This window comes from Nilaparvata lugens, chromosome 7, assembly GCF_014356525.2.
Source record: "Nilaparvata lugens isolate BPH chromosome 7, ASM1435652v1, whole genome shotgun sequence".
Taxonomy (NCBI): Eukaryota; Metazoa; Arthropoda; class Insecta; order Hemiptera; family Delphacidae; genus Nilaparvata; species Nilaparvata lugens.
In genome coordinates, this window is record NC_052510.1 from 30250203 (window position 1) to 30264535 (window position 14333).

At 35.5% G+C, this 14333-nt stretch overlaps 1 protein-coding gene across 1 annotated transcript; it reads left to right on the forward strand.

Annotated features, from left to right (window-relative positions):
• The first annotated feature begins 1920 nt into the window (after window positions 1-1920).
• Window positions 1921-8375, forward strand: LOC111062577 (mediator of RNA polymerase II transcription subunit 29). Its single transcript, XM_039432504.1, has 4 exons — window positions 1921-1979; window positions 5887-5948; window positions 7241-7322; window positions 7887-8375. The coding sequence occupies exons 1-4, from the start codon at window positions 1971-1973 to the stop codon at window positions 8109-8111; spliced, it is 378 nt and encodes a 125-aa protein (XP_039288438.1). The 5' UTR covers window positions 1921-1970; the 3' UTR covers window positions 8112-8375.
• The last annotated feature ends 5958 nt before the right edge of the window (window positions 8376-14333 follow it).

Here is a 14333-nt window from a genome sequence, read left to right on the forward strand (position 1 = left end):
CATTTGAATCCCCTATAAGAATTAAGTTGGGTATTTCACTCCCATAAATTGAATCACTTATTAAACTCATTCGTCCAGTCATTACAATTGAGATAAATCGGCAATATATTAACGCTCTCTTTATCGGTTAATTCTAATCTAATCACATCTACTCTATTAATCTTACTAAAACTAATGTAACTAGACACTTCAGAACTTTTATTTATTGCCCATAGCATACCTCCATTCTCATTTCAAAATTTTTAAAAAAAATTACTAAAATAATCTACTTCTATTTCTGTCACAAATGTCTCTGCTAAAATAAAAATATCTTGCTCATTCATAAAGCTAAAAAAATTACTGTCCTTGACTTTTGCTTTCAACCCATTAACATTAATGTAGACAATATTTATTACCTTGACCGCTTCATTATCTTCCACTGACGGCAGCCCTCCCTAATGTTGTGCTGCGTCCTCCTGAGGCTGGTCGTCGCGACGCCGATTTCCTCTCTTTGTAATTTCTTCCACTTTGGCTCCAAAATCGTAGCGTAGTAGTCGCTCCAATGCTTCTGTCCCATTCTCTCCTGCACTCGTCACCAGCCTTTCCTCTTCACACCAGAACAATTTGAGGTTCAGTTCATTAATCATTAGAAAATCATGACCCATCCAAACGTCTTTCCTACCGGTCACACTCTCCACTTCCCTTTTCAAAGACATCAGCTTACTCCTTTTCATACGGGTTAAACTTGTTAAGTCTCGTTGCACGACGTATCCGGTATTTTTAAGTTTCTTCACATTCTTGAATATTTCTGCTATTTCTTCGTCTCTTGGCAGGTGAGCAATAATCACTGAGCTCGAACGGCCTAGCAAATGTGCACGGTTTATTTGTATCTCGTGAGTAATTCCCAGTATCTCCTTGCAAAAAGATTTGACCTGCCCCAAACAATTTTCCTTTTGTATGTTTTGAAAACCTCTGAATATCAAATTGTTCCTACGCGATCTCCCCTCCAGTTCATTTAATTTTTGAGTCAGTCTCTTTACTTCACTATTCAACGCCTTGCTTTTGTTTTCCAACGTATCAACTCTAGTACTTGTCACTCATAAAACAGAATTACTATTCACTAAGTATAATATAAATTATAACTTTGAACATAACCTAGCTTGAAAACTATTTGCGAGAGTAACAGTATTATTCAATGCCACTATATCTCCGATAACGGAGTGCACCGTAAACACGTCTGCTCTCTACCGTGTCTCAACTCCAACTCCTGTATATAGATATATAAATTAGTTAATGTCTAAGTTATATTTGCTTAGAAGTGGTGTAGTGCATTTTAATTGCTTATCCAAAAGCTAAATAAATTGTTGGTTAAAGCATCTTCGTTCAGAAATTGATCATTCATGTCCGATTGAATAGCGGTTTTCATAATATTAGCCTACAGTAAGTTAGTAAGTTGAGTTAATATGGAAATTCCAATCTTACTGTCGAGGAACACCAGGCAGTTTAGTGGGTATTCATCCAGTGATAAGAATTGATAGTGTCGAGCGCCTCCTGCAAGCAGCTAATGCAGGGTCGGGCGAGTGTCAAATGCCTCCTACATACACATGCATGGTCTCAAAGCTCAGGAGAAGATTCTCACACAAGGTGGGCTTAGATTGCTAAGCTCATATCTGTGTAAAAATGTATTCTTTCGTATTGCACAAAAAGGAGAAAATGTTAGTATTACCGTCGACCGGGGTGACTTTTTCCCACCTCGGCGGCCACCTCGCGGAAAAATATTCAAATCAGTTTATCTCCGATCTCTGTTTTCCAAAATCGACGATCAACATTGATACCCGTACCCCTGATCATTATCAAGGTTCTACAATCGATATCTTGTCGAATCTCGATATATTAGTTGAATTATCGACATAAAACTAAACTGCTCGTTTCATCTTGTGATTTTCGCTGTCGGAAAACTTTGTATTAGAAAACTTACTTCTAAAAGACTTATGATATCGGTGAGTAGATATTATTTTGTCCTCTCTACATTTGGACTCATTGAATTATATTTCAATTGGTATATCTATAGTATCCATAGTTGAACTGGTTAGGGTTCTGTTACTAGTTAAATACAAAGAGGTCACTTATAGGTTAAAATTGGGGTGACTTTGTCCTGGTATAAAAATTGTGATATTGTAACAGTAAATGATTGGTATGAGTGGTAATGAGTGGTATCCTTCATTTGTAATTAATGATTGATGACCTGTTTTGTAAAAGTAATTATTTAATCAAACATGTTCAAAAATCTTTAAGGAAGGAATTAAAACAAGTAATGACTCATGTGTACTAGCAATCAGTTCAAACATCTCGACTTACCCCACGACGAATGAAACAACTAATTGAGCAAACATAGAGAAATCAAACATTTCAATTACCACATTAAAAAACCTTTGAAAAAAAGGGGGCGATCCACCAGTTCCCAGATGGGAACACTGTAAAATTGTTGTTGCGTAGCATTTGATGGTAGAGCTAAAGCTGTTGGTTTTTTACTTTCCTTGCCCTATTACCATAGGTAAGGAAAGTATTGCTTTCCGAAAAAAATTGAGGTACCCCAATTTCTAAATTTCTATATGTTCCAAGGTCCCCTGAGTCCAAAAAAGTGGTTTTGGGGTATTGGTATGTATGTGTGTGTGTGTGTGTGTGTGTGTGTGTGTGTGTGTGTACATGAGTGTATGTGCGTCTGTGTACTCGATATCTCATCTCCCAATCAACGGAATGACTTGAAATTTGGAACTTAAGGTCCTTACAGTATAAGGATCCGACACGAACAATTTCGATCAAATGCAATTCAAGATGGCGGCTAAAATGGCGAAAATGTTGTCAAAAACAGGATTTTTCGCGATTTTCTCAAAAACGACTCCAACGATTTTGATCAAATTTATACCTAAAATAGTCATTGATAGCTCTATCAACAAAGTTCAATTTTAGATTCCCAATTATCAGGCTTCAGATACAATTTAAACAGAAAATTTTAGGTGGAAAAGATTGAGCATGAAAATCTCTACAATTAATGTTCAGTAGCATTTTCACCTAAAATTGAAAATAAGCTCGAAATTCGAGAAAATAAGATTATTAAATTGCAAACTGTTGGCAACTGTTGATTCTATTAAATCATTCACTATGAAGAGATAGCAGACATCGGTTGTCTCCAGCGTTATTGTCCTGTCACCAGCTGTCTCAGATCTCAGAATAGTAGATTTGATATGCGCGGGAACACTAGCGTCAGTTTATCAATTTTCCTAACAGCAAGGAAAGTTGTGTGAGTGAGCCACACCAGATTTTTTTAAATATTATCAACTAAATGTTTTTCGGAATTTGAAAGGAAAACATTTTTATTAGGAGTCAGATTTAATTTATTGAGATGAGAAAATATTTCTGTGAGATTCAAATGTGAATTTTACATATTTTGGTTTTATAAAATTAGTTATGCTGCATCTTTTTTAATACAAAACAATTATGGAAGGTTATGAAATTTTGAGAATTTAATCAATTTGAAAAGTTAAAATAAACTTGTTGCCAATGATTTTACAAAACGTTAAACAGAATTGTGTTTTAATTCGTTAAACAGAAATTTTTTATTTAATCAAATTATATGACAGCTTAAAAAACATTATTCAAGGCATAATTAATTTGGAACTTCTAAAAAACAAAACAATATGGAAAAATAAATTGAAATTGGAACGATACCGTTATACAGTTGATGTCCATCCTAAGTTGCCATGGTCTGAATGGAAAACCAGGGGATGTCCAGCCACGGGTCAACTTGGTCTGGAGGTAGGCGATGGAGAAGTGTGTTAAATTATTCAGAAGAAAAGTGGAAAGCTTTTTCCACTAACTGGCTGGAGGGGAGACTAGAATGCTAGCCCCACTTCTACCACTCCTCAGCGTCTCTACTCTGTCAGCCAAAACTGTCTGATCAGCTTTTAGTTTTTAAAATTGAAAAAATTATCTCTCTTCTTAAAGAAGAAACTGATATTTGAGGGTTTGTCAACCTTCTGGTTCATGACAATATTATGCAGGATATGATGCAAATACAATTCAAATCAATTCAATTCAAAATATTATAAATATCATAAAAACACTTCCTTCACATGGGCTACTTTTCAAATGAATATAACTATATAAAAATCTTGAAGCACCCTTTATTTAAAAAAAAAACTTAAAAATACTTCTATAACTAGTTTCGGTGATCACACCAAATTTTTTTTATTATTTCATAACCTGACGATGTTATCACCGAAACTAGTTGTTGAAATATTTTAAAGTTTTTTTTAGAAATAAAGGGTGCTTTAAGATCTTTATATTGTGTTATCTATATATTTCTAAAAAAAACTTTAAAATATTTCAACAACTATATTATATATATACGTTAGATATACGTTATTAGATACGATAGAGTACCTCTTCGAAGCAGTTGTTAACTATATATATATATATATATATATATATATATATATATATATATATAAAGCGAAATGGCACTCACTCTCGCACTGACTGACTGACTCACTCGCAGAACTAAAAATCTACCGGACCAAAAACGTTCAAATTTGGTAGGTATGTTCAGTTGGCCCTTTAGAGGCACACTAAGCAATCTTTTGGCAATATTTTAACTCTAAGGGTTGCTTTCAAGGGTTTAAAGTTCGTCTTTTAGCGTGTATATTCTTCTTTCTCCCAATCTCAAATTATAATTGAAATTTCCATATCATATGTTACTATAGAACTATAATCTAGATAGAATACCTCTTCGAAGCAGTTGTTAACTGGCAACTAAATTAATAATTTTGTCAGGTTGGCATTAAGTTGAGTTGACTTTGTTAGGTTGGCACCAAGTTGAAGATTTAAATGCATTTATCGCGGAAAAATTGATTGGGCACTGCTACTTCAATCCTAGGAATATTATATTATTAGCCGTCAGGCTCGCTTCGCTCGCCATATCCGTTTAGCCAGACGTTTAGTCTGGACCCCCGACTGGATTGTCCTAACATATGATAAAAATGCCCAAATGAAAAATGCAGGCGAGCGAAGCGAGCCTGCTGATCTCACTCTTGGACGATCCAGTCGGGGGTCCAGGGGGCGGAGCCCCCTGGCTAGACAGATATGGCGAGCTAAGCGAGCCTGACGGCTAGTTTTTTATAAATATCATGTATTCTACCTAATAAAACAAAATATTCACCTTCCTTGAGATTATACGATCTTCATATTCATTTTTAGCTGATTCTGAAGCTGGAGCCAACATGCCTCGACGCTAAAAAAGATCTTTAGGCAGCAGAAACTGAAATAATTTGTTTTCAATTTAATTATTCATTATGAAGGTTAACAGTTGGTTTCACTTTGTCTAACTCTTAAAAATGATCTTTTTAAATATATTTTTCAAAGTTACCCCAACCGCTGGTTGACATTGTCTCTTAATTTCAAAAAATATATTTTTGTTGAGGGGAGAAAAGTGCCAACTTTTTATAGTGAAAAATACTATTCAAACATTGCAGAACACAATAAAAAATATTGCAAGAGCTTTGTTGCAACTTAAGTATTGATTGCAAGCGGTTTAAAATCTCAACTCCCCAAAATTGGGATAAATTCACCCCGGTAGCCTAAAGCTGGGTTTACACAATTCACATCATACATTCATCGTGTGTATGATAAGCTATGTTCAATCTAATAGAATCTATAAGGATTAAGTTATTAACATTTTGTTATTAAATTTGGTGTAAACGCAGCTTGAATATCTGCTTAGCCAAAAATATCATGTTACACAGTACATAAAGATCTGTTAACATAAGCTGAGACCCTGAACCTGTAATATTATTCAAGATTGGATTCAATATAAAATTTATGAATAATCATGTGTTGTTTTATTTTTAGCTTACTCTCAAAACAGCGGCCAACACTCTGGTACAAAATAATTTGGTGGACGTTGGTAACATGTAAGTCAAGTTTATATACGTTTTGACATTTTCTTGCTATCAAAGTTATATAAGTGAACTAAAATAATAATTATTTAACGAAAATCTAAATTAATGATAATAATTATTATTTCATTAGCAATTGAATAAATGCAATATCTCAGTAATTTCCATCTGTTAACTGAAATAATTTTAGTTCCAAATCAATTCTTAATTCCAATAGCGTCTCAAGAGTATTTCTTGATGCATTTGCACAGTAAAAGCTTCAAATGCATTGAATCAGCCGGTGGTTTAATCTCAAAATGAAACACACTATAACAAACAAGACTAATAGTCCACGCAAGGGATGGTCAGAAAAAGGTGTAGAGGGAAAAGTTTGGAAGACAATTTTTGATCCCGCAGTTTTGGTTAGGGTGGTAAGAAGTTAAACATTTTTAGGGCCGCTTTCCGAGCTCGGGATTAAGCTAAGTTCTAGACTTTAACTGGCTTTAAACTCTGGAGTCAGAAAATTGGCTTTCCGAGTCAGAGCGTTAATGTAGTCGAGGACTCAAATATACTCTGGAGTTTAGAGATCACGTTAGACCCTGGAGTTTATAATTTCGCTTTCTGAGAGTGAAGGGCTTATAAGTCCAGGACTTGAATTAGATTCTCGCCTCTTTCCGAGTCAAGGATTTATCAAAAATCAATAAGTCCAGGACTTGAAACAGCGTGATTTTAAACCCTCGACTGGGGTAGGGTTTAAATTCAAGTTCTAGAAACTGAGCAAACACAATTCAGTTATTGTTTTGGAGTAGAAAAAAACCAAATAGATGTCATGGAATACCTAAATTATTTGGATTAGTCCATCTAAATTCATAATTTATAGTTTGCAAGTTCATTTTAGAATAAAATTGTATCAGAATTATGCATAAAAAACTAACCTTATTTTACGACTGACATAACCTAAAAATGTTCAAGAAAAATAATACTAAGATTGCCTTGGAATGTATATGCCAATCTGAATGTTATTAATCAATGTCATATCAACATATTAATAATAATAATATAACAATAATAAATTATTCTTCCAGTTTTTTCAAAACAAATACGTTTTCAAACTCAATAGCCTAATGAAATTTTTCATTCACACACTCAATCTGGACTGCCAAATCATCTTTTATTTAGATGTCTTGAAGGAGGGCACATAGAACACTTATAATAAACCATCATAAACTTGAGTAATTTGATGTAAAATTGGTTTGCATAGTTTTTTCAAAATAAACATAGTTATTTGAAATAACTTTGAACACAAATTTCTCTTCCATCGATTGCAGGAAAGGCGGTGAAGTCGCTCCTCGTTTTGATAAGGTCCTAGAAGAATTCTACTCAATATGTGATCAAATGGAACTCCATCTGGTAATTTCAACTTGATTAATTAACTTTAAAATGTCTTTTCTACATTGCTTTAAGCCAGCCATTCACGTTATTATGCTTTCCGAAAAGGTGCAACTGTAGCCTACTGGTATTATTCTTCCAGTAAGTCTGTCCAAGAAGCAAGAGCGGGGTACTTTGAACCGGATGGGATGAGTGAGGGACTTTGAAGCTCACAAAATAGGTACTGCCAATCACAGCGCCTATACTGATAAAGATAGTGTGATTGCTTTTTTGTACAATAAACAGCAAAAAAGGCTAAAATATCAGTCGGAATATATATTTTCGATTGTTTTATTTCGCTAAACTTATCCTTTTAGTACGTTATCGGAATATTTTCCTCAACTATCCTTGAGGTTTGCCGGATGATTAATACCCATTTTCAGATCCACTTACATTTAAATAAATTCTTCAATCACCTGTACCTGCTGCTACAAATCCCGAAATCTTTAATAGGTTTGCTTTCCACATTCAATGTTTGAATATGACTATAGTCTAAATGCACTATTTGGGTAGTATTTTTGACGAGTGGTGTATTTTGTTTGGCAGAAAACGGCAGCGGAGTGCCTGAACCAAGGAAACAGCAGCAACCGCTACCTGCCACTGAACGTGGTGACCACGCGACTGGAGCCGCTGCCCGGCCAGGACCCCAGCCAGCTCACCTATCCGCAGTACCTGGCCACTGTCAGGGCACAGGTCATCTACGCCAAGGAGATCCATGACATGCTGCTGGCTGCCGCACACAACATTCAGAACCCTTCCACGGCCGAGTGAAGCTGCTTTCCACCAACTCAATCTATAATCTACTTAGATAAATACTGTGAAAACAATTTCATCAAATATACATGGACTACAATATTGAAACACAATAAGTAATCAAGTATCCTTTCATTTTATCATACAACTTGAGAGAGGTCCACGTTATAATGGCAATGAGCAAGATAGAATATCAGTGTAGCCGATTCTCTGCCTTCTATGGTGGACTAGCCGGCAGGCTCGCTTCGCTCGTCTTATCCATCAAAACAATGTCTTTACCCTAGCTAAACTTCTGTACCAAATTCGAACATTTTCTCTCAATTAGTTCTTGGAAAATCTGAGAAAACGTTGAAGAACGCTTGGAAAATACTGTAAAAGGGCTTATATCGGGCTTTTTTTGTCGTAATTTTTAAATTCTCTCAAGACAAAATTTCCAGACCCTAGCTGAACTTCTGTACCAAGTTTGAAAATTTTTGCCAATTAGTTCTTGGAAAAGCTGAGAAATAGCAGATTTTCGGCGTATCACATACACTGCTGAAGATAGTTTTTTACACAGGTGATCTATGTGGTTTTGCCAGGTGAGATTTTTGTCCACTAGAATTCCGAGGAATTTTGTATTGTCGGCCTCCATTATTTCTCCATTCAGGGGTTCATGTTGTTGATTTCTATTTGTGAATATAATACAGACTGTTTTTGTAGTGTTGATGGTAAGGTTTAATTTATTGCAGATTCCTTTAATTTCATTGAATGCAGAATCGATTACTTCATTTTTAGACATTTCCTTGCTAGTGGGCATAAGTATTGTTGTGTCATCTGCAAACAAAATGCATTTTTTATCAGGTTGTAATTCCTTAGAAAAGTCGTTTATATAAATGAGGAATAGCAGGGGGCCCAGTATCGATCCCTGTGGTACGCCTTTAGTGACTGCTTGTATGGATGATCTATAGTTGATTACATTGCTATTGATATTATGTTCCACTTCAACATATTGTTGCCGGTTTGTGAGGTAGTTTTCTAGCCAGGCAAGTGCATTTCCTACAATTTTTAGTTTTTTGAGTTTGTTTTTTAGTATGTTGAAGTCTATTGTATCAAATGCCTTTTGTAGATCAATAAAGAGTCCACTGGGGGTTTTATGTTCTTCCCACATTTTTGTAATCTCATTGTGTAAATTTGATATTGCAGTCATTGTGCCGAGGTTCTTTCTGAATCCATGCTGCTGTTTCACAAGTAAATTGCTGTCTTCAAGATGGGATATTATTTGATTATAGGCTGCTCTTTCGATTATTTTTGATGGTGTAGGCAGATTAGCAATCGGTCTGTAATTCCTGGGATCAGTTTTGTCACCTTTTTTCAGTTTAGGATAAATCTTTGCCACTTTCATGTATGATGGAAATTTTGCTTGTCTTATAGATGAGTTAGCAATGTCAAGAAGTGGCTTTTTCAACTCGTCCTTGCAATACTTCATTATTTTTCCTGTAATCTCATCATATCCAGCTGAGTTACTTGGTTTTAGGTTGTCAAGAAGGCAGTCAATGTCTGATTCTGAAATTGTGGAGAAATCACTGAATAATGGAGCATCAAGCATCTTATCCTCACTATCTAATGCGTGCATATTTGACTTTGGTGGCGGTTGTGTGAATAAAGAATTGAAGATATCACTAATATGCTTGGGGTTTACTATTTTTCCGTTTTCCCAGTTCAGCACTAGGTTGTCCTGTACTCCTAGCTTGTTTTTGTTTCTTTCATTATTGATAATCTTCCAGAGAATTTTTGGTTTATTATTAGTCTTTTCAATTCGACTTCTTATCTGCTGCACTTTCTTCTCTCTCACTTCAGTGTCATAGGCCTTCTTTAAAGTAGAGCATTTTTCTTTATCTTCCAGAGAGCCTGTTGCCAAGTACTGGTTATTTGCTTGGAGTAGTTTGTGTCTCAATGTCAATGTGTTACTGTCCCAAAAGATATATTTTTCGGATGTAGTAATTTTTTTTAATTCTCGAGGCATTGCACTATCCATACTTATCCGCATTATCTTCAGAAAGTTATTATATTTGTCATCTACTTGAGGAGAGTTTGTCACCCTTGTCCAGTCAGCTTGCTGAAGCAATATCTTTAGTTGATTTAGATTTTCTGTGGAGAAGTTTCGGGTGTGTTTATATATAGCATTTTCATATTCTACCGTACTAGTTACTTTGCAGATGACAGTGTGATGGTCGGAAATTTGGTTTGGGTATGCTTTAGTTTCTATTGTTTTTGTGTCCATATTGTGATAACATCCGTCAATGCTAGTGGTTGAGTTTTGAGTGATTCTTGTGGCAGGCATCCTGTAGATTTGGCAGCCATGCTGTGTCAAGATATTTTCTAGGTCCTTACAGATTTGGCTCTCTGGTTTTAGAGTGTCTATGTTGGTGTCTCCAAGGACAACAATCTTGAAGCGCTTTCCAGAGTATTTTTGAAGTAGACTTCCAAGTCTGGATAGGAATTCATCTTCTGTTCTGGGGTATGGAGATCGATAGGTGCCAATAATGATTAGGTTCATCTGCCTCATCCGTACTTTCACCACTACTGTTTCAAAAAGCTGTTCTGCAGGTGCATGTGACTGGTCTAAGTTTATTTTCTCCATGTTCAGTTGAAGGTTGCTTCTTTTATACATGGCAATGCCGCCCCAGAGAAGAGTTTTACGACAATAGTTTGCTATAAGAGTGTAGCCAGCAATATTGGTGTGTAGTAGGTCTTCCTCTCTGAGTCCATGCTCCGAAAGAACAACGATATCAGGGGTGTACAGACTCAGATCCATGCTCAACCTCTCCAGTTTTGATTGCAATCCCCTTTGTAGATTCAAGTGGTAGATGGTGAGTGACTTATTTTTCCTATTGCAAGTCTGTTTGAAGGATTGTTGATTTTTTCTGTGTTCCTTGGTATGTGGAGTGTGGTTCAATGCTGTTTGTGGCTACAATGAATCACGCCGGACTGCCATACTGTAGCTGGGTCTAGCCTGGAAGTTTTCTTTCAGTGGCATCTTTTTCGGTTCCATAACTCTTACTATACTGTCGGCCAGTACATGTGTTCCTTCTTTGTTCAAATGTAATCCATCCCAACTCAGGTGTTTCTTTTTCAGATCCTTTGTATTATCTATAAAATTTATTTTAAGCTGCTCACACATGAAATTCATAGCACCATTTGTCTCATCAACAAACCGGATACCACAGTCCTCTCGGTAGTGGATAGAACCTATATACCAATCTGTGAGGGGGAATCTACGTATATTTGCTTCCAATGTAAGCCAGAGCGGCCTCATTACATGATTTGGCGTTCTGGCTGATGGTACATTGTTTGATCCTACATTTATTATTACTTTTTTAGGCATTTTTTCTTGTTTTGCTAGATATTTACTCACATCCTGGATTCTTCCTGATGGTATAATTTTTATATTCGGACATTGTTTCATCTTTCCAACCATAACCTCACCGACACCTCTTAGACTCGAATCACCAATAATCAGATGGTCAGGCTCCTCTCTTCTTTGTTGGCTCTCTGCTTCAATCAATGCTGCACTACTCCTTGAAGTCATTCTCTGGACATCCAGTAGATGGGGTCTTTTTTGGTTTTTCCTCTGCTCAGTAGGCCTATCAGTTTTCCTATTCTCTAAGATTTGGTCAGGTAGGCCCGTGTCATCTCTATGATAATATTTTTTTTCAGGTAGAATGTGTTTTTTGTGTTTTTTCCTGTTATCAGTGTTGCTTTCCTTATTTTCTAGAAGTGGGTCAGGTAGGCCCATGTCATCTTCGTGGTCATTCACACTTTTCCCCGCTATTCCTTCATTACTTTCTGCCTCTCTCAACAGGTTCTGTGTGTTCGTTTCTGCCTTCTTTCTAACCGAGCATGATGGTTCAGGGTATAAGCCTTGTGTAAATTCATATATTACCTGCTCCATCCTGTATATGACGTCAGTCTTTCTTGCTAGTGATTCTGAAAGTCTGTCATTATTAGATTTTAACAATTTTATTTATTCCTTGTATTCTTTTATATCATCTAGAAGGATTTTGATTATGACGTCAAATTGTTTGTCAACTATAGGTTTTTTAAAAGAAGGCTCAGTGTTTGAGCTGTCAGATTTATTCAGCAATCCAGATATATGTATTGCTTCGTCACTCAGTTGCTTTTTACACTTTTCACACATCCAGAAATGAACATTGTGAGTTTCTCTTTTCATACTGTCATACTGCTCATCTGTGATGCCTACACAGTTTATATGGTACCATGTCCCCTCGTCACAGTCACAGGCCACCGCCTTATCATTATTGAGAACTGGGGTTGTACATAAATTACATAAGTATTGTTTAGAAGTATTTTGTCCAGCTGTTTCGGAATTATTTTCAGTCTCAGGTGTCTCATTAGTTTGTTTATTTTGCTTTTTACCCATCTTCAGTCCAATTATAATAATAATTCCACTTGCGTTTCAGTCAAGTTTAAAGCACCTATGCCGGTATATAATTTATTCTATCATTCACTGTTCAGTATATAGTCAAATAGGATTTGTTAATTTTCTTTTTTTTTCAAGACAGTAACACATAAGATAGGTATGTTTTATCACAGTCGAAGTCTATCACAGTTCAGTTTCAAATATAGGGTCTTTGGTGTTATGAATTGATTCCAAAAATAGTTTATATCACAGAATATGATTGTTAATAGAAAGTTCAGGAACCCAATAGTGAAGTCGTCACATATAAATCACATTAAACACAATCAAAATAAAACATAGAATCAGTTGAGCTTATATCACAGTGCAGTTAAAATAAATATATAATTAATTTGTACCATAAAAAAGTTTTGTATCGTAGCCTAAGAAAAATTAATCACATCACAGTTTCAGTAGTAAGGATCCAATTCCAGACACAAAATAAATGAAAAGCACTAGACAACATGCACTAAAATGTCTATTGGCAAACAGCCTGATTTATAACTGAGAGTTCGTGTAATTTAAGTAGCCTAATTTATTTCGGTAGTGAGGATAATTATTCTAAGTTTAAAAGTCATAAATTGTTAACAGTTCTTTCTAATTTACTGTTTTAATTCAATATCATCAGCATATACGCAATTCCTATGCTTTCATGAACAAACAGTTCAAAGTCATATCATCAGCAGAATCGTGCCTGTTTTGCACAACTACGTCAGCTAAGTTTCATTGGCATAAAATTCGAAGTAAATACTGCCGTTTTTCAGTCTCATATTGTGCCGTTCATACACTCTTACCCGGTCAAAACAGTAAAAATCGACAGTAATCGGCTTGAGATAACAGTAAAAGTTGCGACATAAATGCCCTATACCATGGGATATCTACTTACGCTATTGTTTCTCCATGATTATATTTATTGTGTTTCAGTAGCCCTTGAAAGAAAACTAAGTATGGACTACAATTTACAATATTAGTGTATGTTATTTGTTGATAATGTTGGAAAAAATACATTTTTTAAATTTATAAAAGCCTTTTAATATTATTGTAGTAAAAATGATGAAAATATTAAATGAAAATGATTGCTGTAACTCTAACAGCCACCTGTAAATAATCTATTCTATCAAAAATTAAACTGTGATTTTTTTTTTATTTATAAAAGCCTTTTAATATGATTGTAGTAAATATTATTATATGTAGTTAATTTTTGAATGAAGATAATTTCAACAGTGACACTATACAGTGCAAATGAAATGTTCATAAGGTCTAATTGGACTATTAATGGCATTGCCTGGCATTGAGTCCGGCCGACCGAGCGAGTATAAATAATCCCATTAGAACTTATGCAAATTATATTTTCACTGACATTACTGTTGTGTGCGAATCCAGGAATCCAGCTTCATGAATTCCTGTAAAATTAGTTTATCGTATTTTTCGCAGAATATAGCATAATGACGTAGTTCACTCAAGTTTAATAATGGTGTAACAACTGAAACTTATTTATTAGGGTCCATTGGGCTGGAAACACACGAGGTTTTTTTTCAGATGAGTCGACACATAGAGACAGGGCAGGAAGCCAGGAAGCTCACCGATTGGCTGATTCTCGATACGCCAACCCAATCAGCCAATCGGAGACGGAGAGATCACTGTCGTGCCGTGCCGTGCCGACTCGTTTGAAAAACCACCTCATGCCTCAACCCTTAGTGTCATTCGAACATTCGAAACGGTCAAGTAACTTTAAGAGATGACATCAGTTATTCTAAACAATTTTAGAGTGATTAGAAATGGTA

Excerpts from the sequence above, each read along its gene's own strand:
- LOC111062577 (XM_039432504.1), top strand. Across the intron at positions 5,949-7,240 it reads TTGGTGGACGTTGGTAACAT|GAAAGGCGGTGAAGTCGCTC; the intron begins GTAAGTCAAGTT and ends CATCGATTGCAG. Across the intron at positions 7,323-7,886 it reads ATCAAATGGAACTCCATCTG|AAAACGGCAGCGGAGTGCCT; the intron begins GTAATTTCAACT and ends TTTGTTTGGCAG.